Genomic DNA, 24,818 nt, shown 5'->3' with positions numbered 1-24,818 from the left:
GCGCCTGGGTGGCTCAGTCGGTTAAGCGGCAAACTTCGGCTCAGGTCATGATCTCGCGGTCTGTGAGTTCGAGCCCCGCGTCGGGCTCTGTGCTGACAGCTCAGAGCCTGGAGCCTGTTTCAGATTCTGTGTCTCCCTCTCGCTGACCCTCCCCTGTTCATGCTGTCTCTGTCTCAAAAATAAAATAAAAACGTTAAAAAAATAAAAAAAATAAAAAATAAATAAAAATATTAATTTTCTTCAGAACATGGTTATTTTCTAAGCAAATGTCTATAGTTGGGAAAGCAACAAAAATAGTATGCACGTGGCTTATAAACTCTGAAATGTATGCATTTGAAAGTAAAAAGTAAACATTAAAGATGAACAGAATCAAGAGAAATAATATTTAGATTATAAAGAATCTTGGTAGCTGAAGCTATGGAGAGAGAAAAGCTCTCCATATTAAATGATTTGAGATCTACAATTTTAATATTTGCTTTAAAAGCCACTTGTGGGGGGAGGGGCTCCTGGGCGGCTTAGTCAGTTAAGTGTCTGACTCTTGGTTTCAAGTCAGACCATGATCTCATGACTCATGAGTTCAAGCCCCGCATCAGGCTCTGTGCTGATAGCGCAAAGCCTACATGGGATTCCCTCTCTCTGCCTCTCCCCTGCTTGCTTGTTCTCTCCCTCTCTCAAAATAAATAAACAAACTTTTACACACATACACTCATGGGTTCCTTTCTGGCATTCAAGATGTTGAAGTGAGGATGTGGTGGGTCCTTCAGTGTGAAATTCTGGATTTCCCTAGGTCTTCTAGTAGGAGCCATGATCAACTGTGCTGACAACACAGGAACCAAAAAACTGTGTATCATCTCTGTGAAGGAGATCAAGCAACGACTGAACAGACTTTTCACTGCTGTTGTGGGTGACATGGTGATGGCCACAGTAAAGAAAGGCAAACCAGAGTTCAGAAAGAAGGTACAACCAGCAGTGGTAATTTGTCAATGAAGGTCATACCAGAGAAAAGATGGTGTGTTTTTCTATTTTGAAGATAACAGAAGGGTCACAGTAAACAATAAAGGTGAAATGATAGGTTCTGCTATCACAGGAGGAGCTGCCAAAAAGTGTGCAGACTTGTGGCCCAGGATTTCATCCAATGCTGGCAGTATTGCATGTTTCTTTGGTATATTGTTTAAAAAAAAAAAAAATTATTTGCCCCATAACCCAAACCACTTATGAAGCCTATTTTTCCTTCTCATCTCTAGTTGTACTAATTAGGCTTACAATGTGGCAAGCACCATGCTAAGCACTTTATTTTTTATGCTAAGCACTTTATTTTTATTTTTCTAAATGTTTATTTAAAAAGAATTTTTTTAAGTTTGTTTATTTTTGAGAGGGTGAGACAGAGCACAAGCGGGGGAGGGGCAGAGAGAGAAGGAGACACAGAATCTGAAGCACGCTCCAGGCTCCGGTCAAGTGTTCAGCACAGAGCCCCACATGGGGCTTGAACCCACAAACTGTGAGATCATGACCTGAGACGAAGTCGGTCACTTAACCAACTGAGCCACCATACGCCCATATTTATTTTTGTGAGAGAGAGCGAGAGCGAGAGAGAGAGAGCGCGCGTGCACGCAAGTAGGGGAGGGGGAGAGGGAGACACAGAATGTGAAGCAGGCTCTAGGCTCTGAGCTGTTAGCACAGAGCCAGATGCGGAACTTGAACCTACCAAAGGTGAGATCATGACCGGAGCGGAAGTTGGATGCTTAACCGACTGAACCACACAGGTGTCCCACGTGCTAATAAGCACTTTAAATGCATAATTTAATTTAATCCTCATAACTAGATGCTACTATACCTGAATTTTAAAGACTGGGGGGGAAAATCTTAAAGACGTTAAATAACTTGTCCAAGGTTATGCAGCTAAACTGTAAAAATTAGGTTGAGATTTGAACCCAGGTCTGATTTAAAATGTTTTTGTTTTTAAAAACCACAACTATATTGCAATGTATATCCTTTATCAATGGGTGATCCAGACCAGTTAACTAGTTTCCTTGGATATTAGTTTCTTTCTTTTCTTTTTAAAGATTTAATTAAGTAAGCAGGCTTCATACCTAGTGTGGAGCCCAATATGGGGCTTGAACTCAGAACCCTGGGATCAAGACTTGAGATCAATAGTCAGATACCCAACCAACTGAGCCACCTAGGCCTCCCTAAAAGATTTTACGTAGTCTCTACACCCAATGTGGGGTCCAAACTCACAACTCTAAGATCAAGAGTCGCACATTCCACTGACTGAGCCAGCCAAGTGTCCCACTGACTTAAAAAAACATCTTCTGAGACTGTGAGAACACAGATACTTTCATTTGGTGGCAAAGTAAACGGGTAAACCCTTTTTTAGCATACAACTGACACGCTCAAAGATTTACAATAGGGCTATTATATTTAATGTAAGCACAATCTAACACTAGGAAGTCTGGTTATATAACAGAAATAATAGTAGTTATCCTCTTTATTAAAACTAATGCTTATTGAGTGCTTATTATAAACTAAGCACTATTCTAAGCTCTTATGTACATTAACCAATGTAAATTCCCACAATCACCTTTTAGGGGCAGATAGGACTATTATTCCCATTTGACAGATGAAGATGTTAGTAATAATAAAATAGGACTTTATGAATATCATTTACAACAAGCAACTGTATACACAAAATCCATTTCTATATTCTAGTTGACACAGGTTAATATTGATACATGCATGACAGACTTTCATTCCCATGTCCATTTGCAGGATATTGTATTTTTGTATTACATTTATGCAGTAACACCTCATTTCAGACTCAACAATTCTTGGTAAAAATTGTCATGTCTTGTGAGAATAATTTTTTTACAGCTTTTGGTGATTAGGGGGTACATGTGTAGATGGTTTAAGTAGATGGTTTTTGTTGGGGGGTAGCTAAGTGCTACATTATTATTTTTAAACTAAAGTGAATGAGACAATACCCTTCAAGTGTAATTTGCTGATTCTTTTACAAGCTAAGACAATGTTATTTCTTCGCCCTGAATGTCAGTGTCCTATCATTTAAAAACTCTTCACTGGTTCTAAAAGTTACAGGCAGGGGGCACCTGGCTGGCTCAGTCAGTAGAGGATGTGACTCTTGATTTTAGGATGGCGAGCTTGATCAAACCCCATGTCGGGTGTAAAGATTACTTAAAAAGAAAAAAGTGATAGGAACTCTCTTACTATAAGCCACCACCACTAAAATCTAAATTACTTATATTCTTGGGAAAAAACACAACAAAATATGTAGAAAGAAATAATCACATATTTCAACAGCTATTTGAGCACAAAGCAGAAGAATTATGGCAGTTCCCTCAGCCTCTTTGAGAACTGTCCTTTAACATTTGGCAGATCATTCTTTTAAAAAGTGAGGTAGGGGCACCTGGGTAGCTCAGTCGGTTAAGCATCAGACTTTGCCTTGGGTCATGATCTCATGGTTTGTGAGTTTGAGCCCCTCGTCAGGCTCTGTGCTGACAGCTCAGAGCCTGGAACCCGCTTCATATTCTGTGTCTTCCTCTCTCTGCCCCACCCCCGTTTATGTGCTCTGTTTCTCAAAAATGAATAAACGTTTTAAAAAAAAATTTTTTTTTAAATAAAAAAAAGAAGTGAGGTAAAATTCAGGGCGCCTGGGTGGTTCTGTCAGTTAAGCGTCTAACTCTTGATCTTGGTTCCAGTCAATCTCATGGTTCATGAGTTTGAGCCTCGTGTTAGGCTCTGTGCCAACAGCACAAGGCCTGCTTGGGATTCTCTCTCTCCCTCTCTGCCCCTCACCCACTTGCTCTCAAAAATAAATACACACAAGTTTTTAAAAAGTAAGGTAAAAGTCACATAATATAAAATCAAGTACTTTAAAGTGAATAATTCACTATGTTGTGCAACTAACACCTCTAATTCAAAACATTGCCATAATTTCAGAGTAAAACTTCTTATCCATTAAGTAGTTTCTCCCATTTCCTCTTTCCCCCCATGTCTCTGGAAGCCCATCAATTTGCATTCTGTCTGTATGTATTTGTTTATTCTGGATATTTCACACAAATGTAATCACATAATGTGACCTTTTGTGCCTAAGGCTTCCTTCACTTAACACAGTATTTTGGAGGTTCATCTATGTTGTGACAGGTTATTCTTTTTATAAAATATTCCTTAACTTCATACATACTGTTCATAAATATAATATATAATAAACATTAAAAAAATAATATGTCCTTTGTAAATTATACCATAGTATACCATTATAGAGGTATACCATTCTAAAAGAGGTTGAGATACCACAAAGCAACACTGATGCCAGGCCAACCTGACAACAGCTCTGTCTTTTCTTTACTTCATCACCATGGGTTTAGGACAAAAGAACTACTCTGAAGGCAAAGTACCATTTTAGTACTCACTGTAGTGGTAAATGAAAGCCTAAAAGCAGGCACTGTTACTTAAAGATTTACTCAAATAATCTGAATGCTAAATAAAACTAAAGATAATAAAGTTCACAAAAAATTTCAAATTTCTTTTATGAAATCAAGAAAAGTTACTCTTTGCTTAAGGTGACAGCACAAACCCAAACTTCACCATCTCTGGCCCAAAACATGATTAAGAAATATGTTACAACACATACCACCCAAGCAAAAATGTAACAGCTTCAACCAAAAACAGAGGAAAAGGTCAGTGAAAGAACTTTCCAAGAAATTGCAGGCCTTGGGCAACTCTCCATGTAGCTCCCAACTTGGTTCTCTAGACAGAAGATGGGGGTGGGGGTGGCAGTTGAGTGAGAAAACTCCAAAAAATTTTAGCAATAACTTTCCAACCCAGAGAGGTTGGAAAGATATAACAAGTCATATTGAAGGTAATTCCAGAAGAAATTTTCCTAAATGTAAAAAACCCTTTTCCTTCTACCTCCCCTTCCATCTTAACAGAGAAAGGAAAAGAGTAGAATTCACCATCCTGAAGACTCTTGCAGAAAGGAGGAAGGAAAGAACAAGAAGAATCCTAATTATCCACATCTAATTATCTCTAAATAGACATTTGGCTAACATGTAGATAAAAAAGAAAAAAAAACATCTTTCAAAGGAGTAAGGGTAGGAAAAAAGGGTAGGAAATATTACCAAGGATGGCTGTAAACTCTCAAGTGTCCCAAAGTGGCATCACATACCCAAATACTCTGTTGGTTCAGGGAAATGGAAGTAGTTTCTACAAGGAGAAGGTAAATAGGCTTGGAGCGGGGGTGGGGGTAGGGGTGGGGAAGAGAACAGATTCTGCATAGGCGAAAAAGCTCTAGGTGTCCACCCTGGGTTTGAACACTAAAGCCTGAAATGTGTCAATGGAATCTACCTCACACAATAGCACAGCACATTCAACCAAGATATAGTAGAGAGCACAGCCTATGTCTGGAATAAGGCTGGATACAGCAAATCCATATATCTTTCCAATAAACAATCCTCAAAGCAGAGCTCACAGGAGAAGAAAAAGAAACGGATTTTAAAAGGCACAGACAGATTCAAAGACAATTCTTGTTTGGATGTCTCAGCACAAAAACAATTTTGTAATCGAACTGACAACTAAGGAGAAGAAAAAACAAAAACAAACTAGACATGACATCTCTATATTTGGGTGGAATGTACCATGAAAAACAGAGATGAAAAATCTATTCTCAGAACTGAGTGATGTTGATGTGTCGATACAGGTTCACTGCTTGTAACTAATGTACCCCTCTGGTGAGGAATATTGACAGGGAGGGAGTGAACATGTGAGAGCAGAAGATCCAAAAACTACTCTAAAAAATTAATGTCTATTAAAAAAAAAAATTTAAAAACCTGCTGTGGAAGCGCCTGGTTGGCTCAGTCAGTTCAGCGTCCGATCTCACACTATGTGGGTTTGAGTCCTGCATCAACTCTGTGCTGACAGTGTGGGGCCTGCTTGGGATTCTCTGTCTCCTTTTCTCTCTCTGCCCCTGCCTGCTCTTTCTCTCAAAAATAAATAAACTTAACAACAACAACAACAAACCTGTTCTGAAAGAATCTCTCTGCTAACATTCTGAGTTGTAAGAGAGAACCTGATCAGCAAAAGGCCAATAAAATTAAGAACTAAAAGTTGAGATGAAAAGCAAGATTAGAGCTAATAAAGCACACTGAAACATAAAATAACATTATTACAGAATAAATGAATTATAAATAGTAAAGAAAAATACAACATAACTGAAAACCAAGGTACTGCCGAAGAGACAATCATAGGGATAACAAGAGGAAAGAGAACAAGACTTAAGATAATTACGAAGATAAAAGATATGCAAGACAAAGGCAATCCAACGTAAGGAAACCTGGTTTCCCTAAAATAGAGAATCCTATTAATCAGAGGGGAGCCTGGAATGGCTCAGTTAGTTAAGTGTCTGACTCATCATTTCAGCTCAGGTCACAATCTCAGGGTTCGAGAGTTTGAGTCCTGGTCAGGCTCTGTGCTGACAGCAAGGAGCCTGCTTCTCTTCCTGGCCTGCTCCCTCTTAAAAGAAATAAACTTTAAAAAAATTAAAAAAAAAAAAAATTAGACATAATGGAAGATTATTTCTCCCCTAACTGAAAGAAAAACCAAATCTCCAGGACAAAAGGACATAAAGATTAAAAAAAAAAATGCTGATATTAAACAATAGATTCCAAGACATAATTTGGTTAAGGTAATGATATGGAAGAATAAAGAAACAATTCTTTCAATAGCCTGTAAAAAAACGTCAGGGCAAAAAAATTAGGCTGAATTTAGATTTACCAATACACAATGCTGGAAAATAGTGGAGCAAAACTAAAAATGGAGAGAGGGAAAACTGTGACCTAACAATGAATTTCTCATTAAAGTAATGGCGACTGGCAGAGATTCTCAAATGTGAGAAATTTTTAAAAACTTACACATCTTTTGATAAAAACTATTTGATGATAAAATGCAGTCAATCAGGAAATGAAAAGGCAAAGCCCCAGTAAAAAGACCTAGTGGTTGGCATTGAACCATTAAAATAAAGAACATTAAACAATCATACAGAATATGGCTACAGAAGGTAAATGTAGTTATTTTTACACTTTTAAAATTTAAAACGCGTAACTGTGTAAATTGACCTGTTTTCTAAATGGAATCAGTATATATTAAGATAAGTTAATCAAGAAACAGGTGTAAATACATTAAAGAAATAAATGGAATGAACAAAAGAAATAACAAACCCAAGAAGGAAGGGGTAAGGGGAGGATGTATAAATGATCATTTTCTCAGCTTTTATAGGTGAGAGGTTGGCAGATATTATCTAAAACTGTTAAAAGAGATAGATAAATAAGAATAGTATATAAAATAGAAGGGCAACAATTAATAGTCAAAAAGAAAAAAATTCACACATAAAAAGGACAAGAAAAGAATAAGAATTATGGTAAAGCACAGAAGAAAACAAAGGAAACACGAAATACACTCCTACTAGACATGCTAACGAAAAGAAAACTAGAGTTTCAATATTAATCAATGAACAAGGCTTATTAACTCTCGGCAGAAAGTGTTAAAACGGGGGGCCCTTTATAATGGGAAAGGGTTCATATTCACAATGACAAAACTATATTAAGTGTTTATGTCCAAAATTATTACTGCAACAAAACAGTAAAGCACAAACTATAGGAAACAGAAACACAATAGAAATAGCGGATTTTAATTCTTTCATCAATCCATGGATAAACAAAGTAGACAAAATATATGTAAGGAAAAATATAGAAAGATGATTAAACTGAACTAAGGAGTAAATGTTGTTTGCTGTAACTTTTTTTTTTAATTTTTTTTTTTTTAACGTTTATTTATTTTTTTGAGACAGAGAGAGACAGAGCATGAACAGGGGAGGGCCAGAGAGACGGAGACACAGAATCTGAAACAGGCTCCAGGCTCTGAGCTGTCAGCACAGAGCCCGACGTGGGGCTCGAACTCACGGACCATGAGATCATGACCTGAGCCGAAGTCGGCCGCTTAACCGACTGAGCCACCCAGGCGCCCCGCTGTAACTTTTTAAAAAATATTGATTTATTTTGAGAGGGAGGGATAGAGAGAGAGGAGAACAGGGGGAGAGGCAGAGAAAAGAGAATTCCAAGCAGGCTCAATGCTGTCAGCACAGAGCTGGGCGCAGGGCTCAATCTCATGAACTGTAAGATCATGACCTGAGCCGAAATCAAGAGTTGTCCCCTTAACTGGCTGAGCCACCCAGGTGCCCCAATATCTTACTGAGAACACCTCTTTAACGTGCCCATATAGATTATAAAAATGGTATATATCAGACTGCAAAGCAAAACTTTAAATTCTAAAAACTGTAAATAGAATACCTTTATCAGATTACAATGCTATAAAAACTAGAGCTTATTTACAGAAATAAAAGCAACCCTCCTTCAATCACAATGAATTCAAAAATTCCCTCAAAACTACTCTTTGCTTAAAGACCATGTGAAGACAAATTTCAGATTACATAGAAAATAAAAAGAAAATATTACATATATAGCCAAAATCTGTGTTAAAACCTCTACATAATTAAAGAGTGAATGAGAGTGGGGGGAATGGGTGAAATAGGTGATAGGGATTAAGGAGTGTACCTGTCTTGATGAGCACTGGGTGATGTATAGAATTGTTAAATCACTCCATTGTACACCTGAAACTAATATTACACTGTATGTTAACTATACTGGAATTAGAATTAAAGAGAGTGAATGAAACAAGTACCCATCTCAAAAAGTTTGTAAAAGAACAATAAAATAACCCCCCACCCAAAAAAATATAAAGAGATGAAATTAGAAATAAATAGGAAAATGGTAGATCTGGCAAATAAACCCAAGGAGCTGATTCTTTGGGGACAGGAAAAAATAATATGAAAAGTAAACCACTGCCTAAATAAGACATTTTTAAATGTCAAAATACTGACATTCTGGTGTGTTATAAATAATCAAAAAATTGGTGTATTTTTGTTATATGTACACGATTTCAAAAGATCAGCCATCAGGTGAAATAGCCTCAAGGGCACCTGGGTGGAGAGGACTGAAGTTAAAGGAAGCAGAAAGCAAAATGATAATGTATAGGGCATATATTTTTATACACTAAAAACCTGAGGGGCACCTGGGTGGCTCACTTGGTTGGGATTTCGACATCAATTTAGGCCATAATCTCGTAGTTCATAAGTTCGAGCCTTGCACTGGGCTCTGCACTGACAGCTCAGAGCCTAGAGCCTGCTTCGGATTCTGTGTTTCCCTTTCTCTTTGCCCCTCCCCTGCTCTCTCTCTGTCTCAAACTAAATAAGTAACCATTTTGGGGGCGCCTAGGTGGCTCAGTCAGTTAAGCTTCCCACTTCTGCTCAGGTCATGATCTCAGGGTTTGTGAGTTCAAGCCCCCCACCGTGCTCTGTGCTGACAGCTCACAGCCTGGAGCCTGCTTCGGATTCTGTGTTTCCCTCTCTCTCTACCCCTCCCCTGCTCTCTCTTCTCTCAACAATAATAAACATTAAAAAAATATGAAGTTAGGTAATGCTTAATACAATTTTATATTAAAATATATTAAGAATTTTGTGAATTCTGACCACATATAAATACTGAAACACTCATTCATTTTGCTCTTATATGCTAACTACAATTGTTGGCTAGTGTGATCAATCAAAAGGAGAATTACAAAGAAACAAAATAATAAAGATGCTGCAAGTACTTAAACCCTGAGACAGCAAAATTCTATCATGTAAAAATCTGAATATCTAGCTGAATTGGTCAATTTTTCTAGGAAAATGGAAGTTGCCAAAATGAAGCTCAGGAGAGAGAAAAATTAGACTAATTAATCAACAGAAAAAATTGAGAAAATGCTACCCCATTTCTTGAAAGACACTGGGAAATAGGTGGCTGCTGCTCTCTGAGCTTCACAATGTCACCCAAGGACAAAAAGAAAGATGGCAGAAAGTTGGCCAAAAAAGACAAAGACTCAATGAACGAATCGAGCCCAAAAAGAAGTGGCCCAAAGGCAAAATTTGGGACAAGCTCAATAGATAACCTGGTTTTGTTCGACAAAGCAACATATGACACTCTGTAAGGAAGTTCCCAACCATAAGGTTGTAACTCCAGCTGTTGTCTCAGACTGAAGATTTGAGTTTTCTTGGCCAGGAAAGCCCTTTAGGAGCTGGTTAGTAAAGAACTTACTAACTGGTTTCAAAGCACAGAGCTCAAGTAATTTACACCAGAAGCACCAAGGGTGGAGATGTCTCAGCTGCTGGTGAACATGCATGAAGAGATCTCACCAAATGAACATTTTGGAAAATAAAAATTTATTAAATTAAAAAGAGAGAGAGATTGGAAAACAGTATCATCAAATGACAGTAGTAGTTTGATCCTATTAAAACTGTTTCAGAGTTCAGAGAAAGAATAAAAGGTTCCAGATTGTTTTCATACCATTAGTGCATTCTTTATTCTAAATCTGAAAACAAGGATAAAAATAAAACTAGAAAAAAATTTTATCACCAAAAAAAATCCTAAACAGACCATCAGCAAACAGAATTTAATAGTTCATTAATATTCTCATATATATGAGAATCACCCCTGGAACGCAAAGCTAGCTCAATATGAGATAATTTATTTGTATTATATACGATATTGAACAGACTGAAAGGAGAAAAACTATACATTTAGGTCAATAAACCCTGAAAAATTATCTGGTAAAGTTCAATTTCCATTCCTGCTTCTTCTTTTTTTATTTACTTTTTGTTTTTAAGTAGGCTTCATGCCCAGTGGGGAGCCCAATGTGAGGCCTGAACTAACAACCCAGAACTGAGATCAAGAGTCAGACGCTTAACCTACTGAGCCACCCAGGTGCCCCTCTTTACTTTTTTTTTTTCATCTAAGTTCCATGCCCAATGTGGGGCTTGAACTTATAACCCCAAGATCAATAGTCGCATGCTCTACAATAAAAGGCTAATCATCATGTTAATTAGTACATTTCACACCTAGAAGCACTTTTTTTCCTTTTTCCAAGAAGCATTTTCTTTTTTTTTTTTTTTTTTTTTTTTTTTTTTTTTAATTTTTTTTTTTCAACATTTATTTATTTTTGGGACAGAGAGAGACAGAGCATGAACGGGGGAGGGGCAGAGAGAGAGGGAGACACAGAATCGGAAACAGGCTCCAGGCTCTGAGCCATCAGCCCAGAGCCTGACGCGGGGCTCGAACTCAAGAAGCATTTTCAATGCATGTATGAACATAGCATGCATGTAAAGTATTATTATATTCCCTATTTATTCTACAAGTATCAATTAAATTAGAAAAGAGAAAGAAGGCAAAATATCATTTATAGTTATGTTTCTAAGATTAGAAAACCCAAGAATATCATATAAAAAAAATATTACAAATAAAGGAATGCAGTCAAGTGGCAGGTTGCAAAATTAATACCAAAAGTTAATAGCTTTTATATACACAACAACCGGAAAATAAAATGTGAAGGGGGGAGGAAAAAAAAAACCTCTAAAAGATTAAATATGTAGGTACAAACAAACAACCCAAACCAAAATTTAACATGCATACAACCTATTCAAATCTGAGCAGGTATGTAAAATTAACTTCAGCAAGCAGGATATCACATACTCTCGGCCAAGAAGAGTCAGTATTATAAAAGTGATATGCCCCAAACTAATTTATTAATTCAGTGAAGTACTACTTAAAAAACATCATGAGAACTTTGGAGAAACTGAACAAAGCTGTAGTAAAGTTCATTTGGAAAAACAAACATATAAGAAAAGCCAGAGAAATTCTTCTGTGCAAGACGATGTTTACAATGAGGGGCAGAAATAAAATGGGGGCAGAGAATAGCCTGGGTGCTCAGTCCCTTGAGTGTCTGATTTCAGCTCAGGTTATGATCTCATGGTTTGTGGGTTAGAGCCTATAAGGGATCACCGCTGTCAGCACAGAGCCTGCTTTGGATCCTCTGCACCCCCCTTTCCTGCTCATGTTCTCTCTCATAAACAGGTAAACATTAAAAAAAATTTTTTTTAAACATACTCTGAAGCTTTAATAGTTAAGAGTTTAGTACTATAGAAGAAAACAAAACAGTCAGACTGAGTAATAAAAGACAACTGCCAAAATGGACCCACAAAAAAGGAACTCTGGTTTAGGACAGTTTCTCAACCTCAGTACTACTGATAAAGGAAAATGTCTCCTGGAGGGCAAAACTGCCCCTGCATGAGAACCACTGGTTTATGAATAATGGTGGTATTTCAAACTGGGGGTTGGGATAACAGATTTCACTGTTAAATTGTTAAATTGTACTGGAATAATTGGCAATTGGTCTGAAAAAGCATTTAGCTAAATCCACTTATGATTTTAAATGATTATTTATTTAAAATTATTTTTAATTGTGTAAGTCATATATGTATATTTTGTCTTGGTAAAATTAAACATTACAGATCTCTATTATAATCATCCCTTTCTCTTACTCCTCAGAGATAAGTGCTTTAATTTTAAGTTGATATATAGCTTTCTCAAAGCTTTTGTTATGTATTAAAAAAATATGTAATACGCACTTGTGGAAAACATAATTTTTTAAAAGTTTATTTGAGAGAGCAAGCATGAGTGGGGGAGGGACAGAGAGAATCCCAAACAGGTTCTATACCTGCCAATGGGAGCCCGATGGGGGCTCAAACCCATGAACCGTGAGAACAGACCTGAGCTGAAATCGAGCTGGATGCTCAACCGACTGAGCCACCAGGTGCCCCAAAATATAATTTGATTGTGGGGAGGACGGCAGGAGGCTTCAGAGGAAAGCATGTGTGAACTTTTTTTTAAGTTTATTTCGAGGGGAGCCTGGGTGGCTCAGTCGGTTGAGCATCCAACTTCGGTTCAGGTCATGATCTTGCAGTTTGCTTAGGTTTCTGTGTTTCCCTCTCTTTGCCCCTGCCCTGCACATGCTCTATCTCTCAAAAATAAATGTTAAAAAAAAATTAAAGTTTATTTATTTTGATGGGGGGGGAGAGGCAGAGAGCGAGAAAGAAAGAGAATCTCAAGCAGGATCCACCCTGTCAGCGTGCAGCCCGACCTTGGGCTTGATCTCGACTTTGGGCTTGACTTCGAGAACTGTGAGATCATGACCTAAGATAAAATCAAGAGTCTGATGCTTAACTGACTGAGCTACCTAGGTGCCCTATAATATATAACCTAAAATACAAGAGGATTTTATAAATAGAATAAACAAAACCCAGAAGTCATAAAAGATCAATGGATTAGAATTTACAAAAATTTTAAAACTCTGATACAGCAAAAATGATCATATAGTTAAAAAATAGATAAAAAACTGGAAAAAATAATTTTTGTTACAGATAAGGGCTATTTTCGTATAAAAAAGAGTTGATATAAATTATTAAGAAAATGTTGAGTAACAATGGAACTGCAAATTAAGAAAAAAATAATTACAAGTGCTAGCAATCACTCAACTCACTTAAATGTAAATAACCACATGTGAAGTAACCAGTTGAGCTGAAGCTGACCCTAAAAAACGTAAATAAAAAATGAGACACCATTTTGTATTTATTATATTGTTAAGAAATGTGATGATATCCCAGAGTTAGTGAGGGTGTGAAGGAAATGATCAATCCAACAGTTTTTGGATGTTTTCAATGATCCAACTTTCTGATAAATGATTAGCACATGTTCTTTGACCTTGGAATTCTAGCCCTAACAATTTATCACATGAACATAGTACTCAACAAAAGCTTGATAGCAATATAATGAACATTTAATGGGAAAACACTGCAAACAACCAAAATGTCTATCAAATGCATGCAGGTTAAATAAAATTTGGCATATCCATACAAAGGGAATACCGTGTAGTCAATGCAGAGAATAAGGTAGATTTGACTGTGACCTTCTCAAAGAGTTTCAAGATGCATTTTGTTAAGAAAAATCCGAATAATGTAAATAGCATAAACACCCCTGTGTTTATTTAAAAAATTACAGAAGTAAAGTAACCCAGGGGCACTTGGGTCAGTTGAACATCTGACCCTTGATCTTGGCTCAGGTCATGATTTCACAGTTCCTGGGATCAGGCCCCACGTTGGGCTCTGCACTGTTGGTGCGGACCCTGCTTAGGATTCCCCCTCTCCTTCTCCCTTTCTGCCTCTCCCCCCACATGCGCATGCACTCTCTCTCTCTCAAAATAAATAAATAAACTTTAAAAAAATCTTAAAAAAAAAAAAAAAGTTCGGGCGCCTGGGTGGCTCAGTTGGTTGGGCATCCTACTTTGGCTCAGGTCATGATCTGGCAGTTTATGAGCCCACATCGGGCTCTGTGCGGACAGCTCGGAGCCTGGAGCCTGTTTCAGATTCTGTTGTCTCCCTCTCTCTCTCTCTCTCTCTCTCTCTCTGCTTCTCCTCCACTCACACTCTGTCTCTCTCCCTCTCTCAAAAATAAATAAACATTAAAAAAATTAAAAAAAAAAAAAAGAAGAAGTAAAGTAACCTGGCTATTTAATTCTCACTAACGAACTCTGGAATCAATATTTTTGGATGAACCCCTCTCTATCTGAATTCTTGCTACTGAGGAACCAAAAAAGCTCCAACATCAAAGGGATACTAGTACTACATATATAAAAACAGAAATATATATGATGCATACGCATGCATTTTTTTCCTGGAAGAACCCACAACAAAGTGTTAGACTTTCACTTTTTGGTGCCTTTCTGCATTATTTGAATTTCCTAACTCTACACATTTTTGAAAAGCCCAGATTTCTGAATTCTTAAAATTTTAAATTTTTGCACATTATTTTAAAACAACTGTCAACAGTTGTCAACAGAACGCGGCATAGGGAGATAAATACCTTAGTTTTAAACTTTGTACCTTTATGTAAGTAAAAGCCAATTAATAATTGCTGTTATTTTAAAAAATAAACATTGTGAGAAGGGCAAAAGGGGGGGGGGGCGATACAAAAAGAAACATCAAGTCCAATTCTTCAAATAGTAAAATCTCAGAAAATTAGATATTCTATGACCCCTAGGATTTCTCACTAGAGAAGGAAAGAAATATTTAGCAAGTGAACATAAAGTTGATGACTAAATATAAAAGATTATAAAAACTGCAGAAATATTTCCTAAATGTTTATTTTTCACACCATGAAGTTACATAGTACTCACCCAGCTTGGAAAATCAGACCAAGTTGGAACTCGCTGACAGAGGTCCCGGAGAATACGTATGATAATCACACAGGACTGCAGACCATTAGCTCTAGCCTTAAGAGCAACACAAAAACCAGGTGAATTAATCTTAGAAATATTGAAAATATCCCTTGATGAAAAAAAGTTAAAATACCACTGTTCAATGGAAGCTCAGGTAAAAATAAAACAAAAATAATCACACTTAAAATTGGATTCAATGAGCTGCCATTTACAGCAGTATTTTATGCCAGGGTTAGTATTTAAGAGCTGGTATTTTAGGTCAAAGTAAACAGATTATACAAGAATAATATTTCTTGATCCCCTGTGAACCTTGACCTGTGTCATTTAAAACAGTAAACTTAAAAAAAATCTGCCTACATTAGAAATAAAAGAAAAAGTAAAGAGCTAAAAAGTTTGTCTAGGGACTGAAAGGTTAAGGAAATCTGTTTGGTTTCCCTTCTGTGCCTTTGCATGACTGCAAAGTCACTAAACCAAACAGTTTCTTCCTCACCTTTCACTCCCTACACTTATTAACTTAGAGAAAGAGGGGGAAAAATCTTAAAACTATACACAAAGCTTTAAACACATATTCCATTATTTAAAGCAAAAGTTAATCTGCAGCCTTATGGAATATAATATATATACACAAACATGTGATGTTCCTAAACAAGTAAACTTTAAATATAGCTACTAAAAATGAAAATAAAAAAACCCAAACTACAAAACACCCCCAAAACCTAAGGTTATTGTCAAATTAATAGTAACTGCAATATGCAGATCTTCATACCCAGCTTTCTATGTTAACATATTTTCTGAGATTTAATTTAAAATAGTATTGCTTGGGCAATCTTTTGAAATGTTTAAGCACAGTTAAACATGTTGTACTGAACTACTCTCTCATAAGGCTACAAGAAAAAAGTAAAATGATGTTCCGAACCTGGAACCACTTAGCGTGGCGTAGAGCAGCCAGAGCGTCAAGGCATTTTTGCCTGTCCAAGACGTCCGGTGGGTCTTTCACCATACCCGAGGTTACATCTAAAATGGATTGAATTGGCAAAATGCAGTGAGGAATGGGTGTTTGACCAGGTGAGCAAGACACTTCCTTATAGTAGCATCAGTGTCACATGAGCCATTTGAGAGTTTACCGGCACATTAATGTACCCAGAGAATTATTTTCAACAAATTTACATAATCCAATGTGAAGATCAAAAGGAGAATTTAAACTCTTATAATAAATAGTTTCTCCAAATATAAACCCTACCCACCAAAATAAAAAGGGAGGATTACTGGACACAGCGCACCAGCACAAAGACAAGACAAGAGGGAACACAAAAATCCACCTTAATAAATGAAGAGTGTATGATAAACTATGAAGTTTGTTCAGTATTCTAAATGGTCATGTCATTCTGGGGCTCATATAGCAAAGGACTAATAATAAAGATGGATTTATCAATATAGTAATAATCAGAGAAAAATGAAGAGTCAAAGATAAGCATTTCTAAGAGATCAATACTTTCTCTCCTGCAAGGAAAATTTTAGCTTCAAGGGAATATGAAATGCTCTTTTAAAAGGTTACCATAAAATATTCCAAAGAATAAATGTAGGGGTACAATGGGTAAAGTGGAAAAGGGTGATAGGAACCAGCATGATTAAACAGAATACGTACAGAAAGGAAGAGATGCAGTAAAGTAAGCAGAATGCTTTGATGATAAACAATATGTATGGTCTAAAATTGTAATAACTGATTTTAATTATTGTATTAAAACATAAATGAGCTATCTAAAAACTTGAGGAGAAAACTAGAGACAAGAAGGTAATTTTATATTCATGATAGCTGGAGGGCCAGCTATGTATCCATCTATACATATCTGTAAAGTGTGTATACATACATAACAGCATATCTGCTAATCAAACTAGCCAAAATAGCAACTAAGTCAATCTAATTCATAGCTCTTGGGTAATTTTAATAGTATAAATATTTTCTAAATACAGTATAATCATATACCAGGAAAGTAGTCTCTGGAATTTAACAGTCTTCTGGCTAAGTGCATCAGATGTATGCAGTACTTAAGATATAATTTAGGGGCACGTGGGTGGCTCAGTTGATTGAGCGTCTGACTTCGGCTCAGGTCATGATCTTGGAGTTCATGGGTTTGAGCCCCGCATTGGGCTCTGTGCCGACAGCTCAAAGCCTGAAGCCTGCTTTGGATTCTGTGTCTCCCTTGTCACTGCCCCTCCCCCGCTCACACTCTGTCTCTCTCTCTCAAAAAATAAATGATAAAAAAAAAATTTTTTTTAAGATATAATTTAATAAATCATTGAAGGTACCAAAGGAGTATGAGGGTCAAAAGAAATATATGATAAAAGAAGTTAAAGTTGGTTTTAAGAGTACAGGGCCACTTTAGGTAAGTTATTTAATTGTATATTTTGTATGAGCATTCAGTTATCTTAAAAGACACTTGTCCTGGGTTGCCTGGGTGGCTAAGTCGGTTAAGCATCCAACTCTCGATTTCAGCTCAGGTCATGATCTCATGGCTTGATTTGTGTCGGGCTCTGCACTGACAACACGCAGTCTGTTTGGGATTCTCTCTGCCCTTCCCCCACTCTCTCCCTCATAAATAAACATAAAAAAAAAAAAGACACTTGCTCTTATGAATAGGTAACACATAAAAAACCTTATTTTAGAAATGGTATAGAAGTCTCTCCACTGCATGGGCTTTCTGTTCTTAATTCTTGCTCTTCAAATAATCAGATGATACAGATTTTTTTAGAAGACATGTTAGAAGGGCGATTTACAGATAATCCAAGAACACTACGCCACATTCTGAGAATTAACACTAAAAGAGGAATCTGAGTGCTAAAAAGAAACTGTCAAGACAAAATATTAGTGTTAAAAAAAAAACAGTGAACGGGGTGGGGCGCCTGGGTGGCTCAGTTGGTTAAACGTCTTAGACTTTGGCTTAGATCACGATCTCGCAGTTAGTGAGTTCGAGCCCTGTGTCGGGCTCTGTGCTGACAGCTGAGAGTCTGTAGCCTGCTTTGGATTCTGTGTCTCCTCTCTCTGCCCCTGCCCTATGTGCACTCAGTCTCTCTCTCAAAAATAAGCAAACATTAAAAAATGTTTTAATATTTTAAAAAAACAGTAAATAATCCTAAAACCTGTAAGACCTACTACTAACGTCAGAAACATACTGACCATTAGAAATGGGGCTATTCTGAGATAAGGAAAAGGGACACAGGAAAGCACAGCTAACTAAAGAAAAAGAAAGAAAAAAAGAAACAAGAAACCACTCCTCAAAGCAAGATTACAGAACTGCTGAAGGATCCTCTTTCCATGTCCCCTTATTTACATTATTTGTTAAAGCTAGAATGCAAATAGGTGACAATGTGCAATCTCTTTCTAAAAAGTTTCTGAATTTCTAAATGTTATTTTTACAATGTTGTAATTTCCTCCAAAATGTAAGAAAATTTCTCTTTTAGCACACATTCATAACTTTGAAAATTTTAATGACAATTTCAAAGATGCCAAGACACCTATTGCAATTTAAAAACAAATTAAGAGCTGTAAGTAGGAAGTTTCTGTTAAATTTAGAGTGTGGATTTTTGCACCCATTTTATATTTCAAGTGGATTAACCCCTTACGTATACTGTACTAAAAACAAAACAAAACAAAAATCATACTTGTTGTTTAATACCCAGTTAACAAAACTCAGTTAATTTAAAAAAAAAAAAAAAGGCAAATTCTTACCCTACATAAATGTATTTCATAAATTTTAAGGGGTTAATCACCAGTTAGAAGACATGCTGTGTCCACACTACTTTATGATTAAAAGTTAATGGGAATGTATTAATTTAAATTAACATGGTTATATAAAATATATAATCCACCCACAACCATTTAAAAACTAGTGTGAACACTGCTCAATTCTAAATAGACAAAGACAAAACAAACAAAACAGCCACACAAAGGACAATAAATGCCAGACTCTGCATCCAAAAATCCCTCCTTAATCAAATGGCAGGTGTGACACTGAGCTTTTGAAAACCTTGGTCAAAAATCCTTCCGATGTCTTGGCAGCAACCCCTGACAGGAATCAATCCCCTCTGCTAGAAGGCTTTGGACCGGGCCTGATAAGCTACAGGTGGAAAAAAACACACACAATACTTGTCTTGCTGCAGAAAAGACTCTGTAGCAAGGGTTAGAGCATTTCGAACATTTCAAGCTTCAAGTCAATTAACTGTTAACTTAATGTTTAACTGCCAAACACAGTACCATAAAATAGATCTGTCATGCGTTTAACAGTTATTTGGGCAATTTAATAATTTCTTTTAAGTAATTTAAAGATAATTTTTGGCATTAACCAGGACCGTTAAAGAGGCTACCACACTGCGCAAGTCTTGAGATTTATAATTGCTCTTCCGGCAAAGCCTTCCTTACCCTCTGGACTAACTCCCCAAAGCAAGCTATAGGCTTTACGTGATTTTAAGACACAGAGCATTGGGAGCTGCAGTGAGAGAGAATACATACCGTTATTCTGCAGCAAGAAAGAAGCAATCTTCATAATGAAGCTAAAGACATAGTTTACTGCAGTTATCTGCAGCAAGGAACACTCTATCAATGTTTCTACAGTTTTTGCACATCCAACTTTTCAGCTCAGTGTCTTGAAGTAAAATCTTCTAATTTTGGACTGATCATTTCTCTCACCAAAGTATTTATGAAATCCAGAACAGTAATTCTAACTCAAGTCTGGGTCAGACAAAAATATAATTTTGTTTCCTTTAGAAGGGATAGGTTATCAAAGACTACTACAAATGCGATACGAACTTTAGACTTTTGCAACATAATAAAATGACTTGATATTGCACAAATTTAACTACAGTTAAATATAATTAGATAAAATGTGCTCTGAAATAGTTAAATGGTTATATGAATATAATTTCATCCTAAATATAGCAACTTTTATTTATATCATATTAGATTTTTTCCCCCAAATCCTAAGGGTCATATGTTGCATATGAATTGACCAGATTGACTCAGGAACTGTTTTTCTAGCAATATCCACAGCTAGACCTTGAGTGGAAACTCATGTTCATAGAAAAGATCCTTTTCACAAAACCCATTTATTTTTAAGACGCAAAGCTTTTACAACATACAAGCCCTGATATGGTATACATATGAAGTATATGAGACATGTCTCCCAATGACTACATTTTAAATAAAGTGTTCTCTTCCTGGGTTGTGGAAAGCCCAGTGCCTTAAAAAAAATTGTTTTGCTGTAAAAAAAAAAAACAAAAAAACAAATTTAAAGGGACTACAACTAAGAGCCTAATCATGCTATTTTAGACAAGTTAATTTTAATATTCAATATATAGTATTTTCTCTTCTCCTTTATCACAAAGAAATATTAGTGTAGACTAACTCCATACTCAACAAGTTAAGATGTACAAAAACAACATGAAAGGAAACAAAGTAAATTTTATCTGACCCATAAAACAACAGAACCAACATAAGGCAGACACTGACCATGCTTTTTGGCTTAAAAGCTTTCGAAGCTTTGAAAATGTTATAGAACAGTCCCTAAAGCAACATTGCTGGCACCAGCAGGATTTCATATTCTACAATTGTAAAGTAAGTTTAAAAACCCTGAATTGTACTAGAACTTACTAACTACACCTACACCATTTATTTTTCAATATATCTAGTATAATAATATTGGGATCAAACGCCCAAATCTATGTGCATTAGGATGCTCTGCATTTATTAAAACTCTCCAAACCAAAGAGCAACCTCAGAGAACTAGAAGTATTTACCTGAGGACAAGCCAAATCCATGATTACACTTATAACAATGCCTCTTAAAGTATAAGCATTACAAGTATTAAACCAATTTTATTTATGAAACTCTCTTGTCTTTTTTGTAAGACAAGGCAAGAACAAGAACTTCTTAATAGAAGTTAAATTTGTGGCCCCTTACTACCAACATTTCTTTAATTTTTTTCATGTGTCCACTATGTCAGCAAGAATAATTTTGAACTTTTTTTTTTCCAGAAATCTGAGGTTAGCAAGAAAAGAAAAAAATTAGAAAATCAACAATACCATGAATGTTTTATGTAAAAGTACATTACTAAAAACATTTACTTTCTGGGAAGTGATCTTAAGCAAAACTGGTTGCTATAAGTCAAATCTATCAAATTCATATTTAATGCCAGCATGTTGCCTTCTAGGGCTTAATGCCATCTTAAAAGAGTAGATAAATGAAAAAAAAAAGTTAATAGAAAAGTAGAATGCTTAATGGCTTTCCAACCTCCTTCCCTCATGTTCTCCTCTCGAATAATTGGAGATGTCAGGGTGATAGTGACTTGCATTTTGGGTTCCACACATGAATTCAAAATTATTGCCGCTTCAGACACAGCACATTTTATGTCATACTTCTCAGGACTTATAACCTATGTAATGAAAAGTACAAACAAATTAGTTGGACCTTTTACATTATCAGACAAAGCAATTTCATTATGGATCTTTCATTTTCTCGGTACCTCAAGCATTTTACTTTAAAAAATTTTATTTTTAAGTAATCATTACACCAAACATGGGCCTTGAACTTATAACCCCAAGTTCAAGAGTTGCATGCTCTACTGACTGAGCCAGCCAGCTGCCCCTCCCTACCTCAAGCATTTTAAAAGTTGATAATATACTACTTCCTCCAAGAAGGCTTGCAATAATGCAAATATCATTAGTTTCTTACTATACTTTCCTTTTAGAATTACCATTATCTGTATCATGAGTTATGTGGATAGGTCCCTCTTAGATTACGAATTCTTGGGTAACAGAAACACTGCTGTATTTATTATTGTACCTTCCAAATAGCACCCGGGTAGCTAAGTACTTGTACATTTGCAGAATTTGACTGAAACTTAAATAGATATTTGAACCTAACAGAAGCATAATTCAACCTTTCCCACTGTAAATTGTGAAATCAACAGATCTATATTTTATCAGAGAGCAAAAAGTCTTTATTATAAACATCCACAAAACCAGGAATCACTGCAATTTGGAAGATATTTAATAAGCCCCAGTTTACATTAATGAATGAAGACTACAGAAATTATACTGTTTATATTTATAACACAGTATCTAAATTCAAATTCTAGCTGTTACTTTACTAGTGATGTGAACATGGGCAAATTATTTAACTCCTCTGTTTCTGTAAAATGGGGACTGTAATTTTACCTAACCTATAGAACCGTTGGAGGACACAATGAATTAACTACATAAAGCACTTAAAACAGTGCCTAGTACATACTAAGTATTATATAAATGTCAACTCTGACAATGATAATGATGAATTAATTCTGTTTCTTTTGTTTATCCACTTGTATAAAGTACAGACTGATTTGGAAAGAGTATTCTGCTTTTAGGCTAAGTGCCTGATTATTTCCCTAGGATATATTTCCTGTGTTGTAGTTTTACTAAGCATCACAATTAATATCAAGATGTTTCTTGCAAGTTACATAATTCTCTCAAGGTCCTCAAACCTTTTTCTCTCCCCCCCGTTGTGCACCCCACTGCCCTTTCAGCCTCAACAGTGGGGTAAGAAGTAGATGCACAATGCTAATTCTGCTGGTTCCTAATACTTAAAAGTATTAGTTGCTTTGCTGTGGTCAGGCAGTATTTATTCTGACTCACTGCTGTAGAATACATATTATCAATGAAATGTCAATCCTTGGATTTAGAATGCCTAATTAAATTGCAAGGTTTTGAAATAAATTTTATACATTGAATTATTCAAGGATATTTATTTTAAATCTTAATCTGAGATTCTGACAAACTAATGTATAAAACTTGAAACAAAAAAAAGTTTGCTTTTGTAAGACCAGAAGGGGGTATGCTACTAATTGTGCATTGCCATAACTTAGTGGACACAGATAGAAGAAGTAATTCCTACCATCATAAACACAGAAAACCAAAACAAACAACAACAACAAAATATATCAAACACAATAAAACGGAGGAAATCCAAACTGGAAAGACTATTTCTTATTATATTTTATTAAAAACATGCATTCAGTTAAATAGGCAAAAGATTCATGAATTTTCAAAACTTAAGCTTGCAATACAGGGTCTTTATTTAAAAAAGAAAGAAAAACCATTTTCTGTCCTATAACAACTGCCTTCTCTGCTATGCTTCAAATCTTGGAAAAAGAACAGGAAGAAGACATGTGCTAAAATTTAACATTTTTAAATAAATTAGCAGGATGGCTTCATGTCAAATACAAGCACTATAAAACCTAAAAAGACAAAGTAGAAAATAGTTCTGCCAGTTTGCACAACCAAGCAAAAAACTCAATATGGAAAGTCAAGCCAATAATTTAAAGGCTGGCTTAGGTTTAGGCTAAAGCACAGTTAGTCCTGCCAAAAACTTCTGAACTAGACAAGGGGTAAAAATGAACATTTCCATAATACTTACAGCAAGCTGTTTGGGTAGGTTTTCTGCAATACGGCTTAATAATGTCTTTGAAGGTTTCTCAGAGCACAGCAAAACAAGGTTGACATTTCTATCTCCTCGGAGAAGTAATCCCTTTGCCAATACTCCCACTCGCAAAACTCCTTTTAAAGCTCTGCAGTGAAATCAAATTATATTATGACATTTCTCTTCTCAACCAGAGCCATCATAATATCTACACAATAGTAAATCAAATATTTTTTACACTATTAAAAGTTTCATCAACTACAGTATAAAGATGAATTCAATATTATTAAGAAGTATACTTCATTTAGATAAGAAATATGGATAAATAAATGAAGAGCTAAGTTCTCACAGGGACAATTTCAAAGAACATTAACATTTCTGTCTCACTTTATAAATTAGAGTCATGTTTAATATAAAAATATTTCCAAATGGTAAAAGGAAAATGAGAGGTTATTGAGAGGTTATATGCAAAACTGATATGAAAGATACTCCTAAAGCTTAAGCTTCTTTATGCTTTATGGTCAATGCATTAAGGAAAAAAAGTTGCTAAAACAAAGACTGAAAATGGGACAGATGCAACACATAAAAACTGAAGAGCAGCTGAATCCAATTACCAAGGCTGCTTTGAAAATAGACTCAAAATAGTTTTATACAAATTTCAATAAAATGAGTAAAATCACAAGGTTGGAGATTCTAAGGAACTGTGCATTTCTCATTTTAGCAAACAGCAGCTGAATACATTAAATATCTGACCAAGCAAGATAAGACATGTACATTCACACCAGAGAGTTTTTCAGTCTTTGTAACTTTTTATTTCAGGTGTAAGAAGCCCATGTAAAGAAAACAAAAATATGCAAAGTAAATAGCTCTGAAAACACACCTGTCTTTACCTCCCTCTTTTTTATCATCTCCCTCTTTGCTCTTACTCTTCTCATGTTCAGACAAACTGTCTGAAACAAGTTTTAAAGCACGTTCAGTGATAGAAACAATTTTCTGAACTGCTTGTAATTCTTCTTCAGTTGGATAAATGGTTGCGTGTTTTGTCATTACGTAACGGTCATCAGATGAGTCAGGACGACGTAAAGGCTAGAGAAAAAAAAGTTACTTCATTTAAAAACGATGTTTCCTGGGCAAAAATAAACTATTTTTCAACTCTACA

General features: G+C 35.9%; 1 protein-coding gene and 2 pseudogenes across 3 annotated transcripts in view; 2 read left to right on the top strand and 1 right to left on the bottom strand.

Annotated features, from left to right (window-relative positions):
* The window catches only part of ZFR (zinc finger RNA binding protein), an 84,328-nt gene that overhangs the window by 13,195 nt on the left and 46,315 nt on the right, over nucleotides 1-24,818 (bottom strand). For 2 of the 3 annotated variants that reach the window (XM_030331794.2, XM_030331786.1), the window contains 5 exons: nucleotides 24,540-24,745; nucleotides 23,657-23,807; nucleotides 21,494-21,635; nucleotides 16,127-16,224; nucleotides 15,169-15,264 (listed from right to left, as the gene is read on the bottom strand). In XM_030331794.2, coding sequence (XP_030187654.1) covers nucleotides 15,169-15,264; nucleotides 16,127-16,224; nucleotides 21,494-21,635; nucleotides 23,657-23,807; nucleotides 24,540-24,745 — 693 coding nt within the window. Of the gene's footprint in view, nucleotides 1-15,168; nucleotides 15,265-16,126; nucleotides 16,225-21,493; nucleotides 21,636-23,656; nucleotides 23,808-24,539; nucleotides 24,746-24,818 lie in introns of those variants that run through there. The other variant, XM_030331800.1, reaches the window with a different exon arrangement.
* On the top strand, nucleotides 733-9,812 carry LOC115514165 (annotated as a pseudogene).
* LOC115524979 lies at nucleotides 9,928-10,286 on the top strand (annotated as a pseudogene).

This window comes from Lynx canadensis, chromosome A1, assembly GCF_007474595.2.
Source record: "Lynx canadensis isolate LIC74 chromosome A1, mLynCan4.pri.v2, whole genome shotgun sequence".
Lineage (NCBI taxonomy): Eukaryota > Metazoa > Chordata > Mammalia > Carnivora > Felidae > Lynx > Lynx canadensis.
The sequence above is the reverse complement of the archived record's forward strand: the minus strand, read 5'-3'. Positions and strand labels throughout refer to the sequence as shown.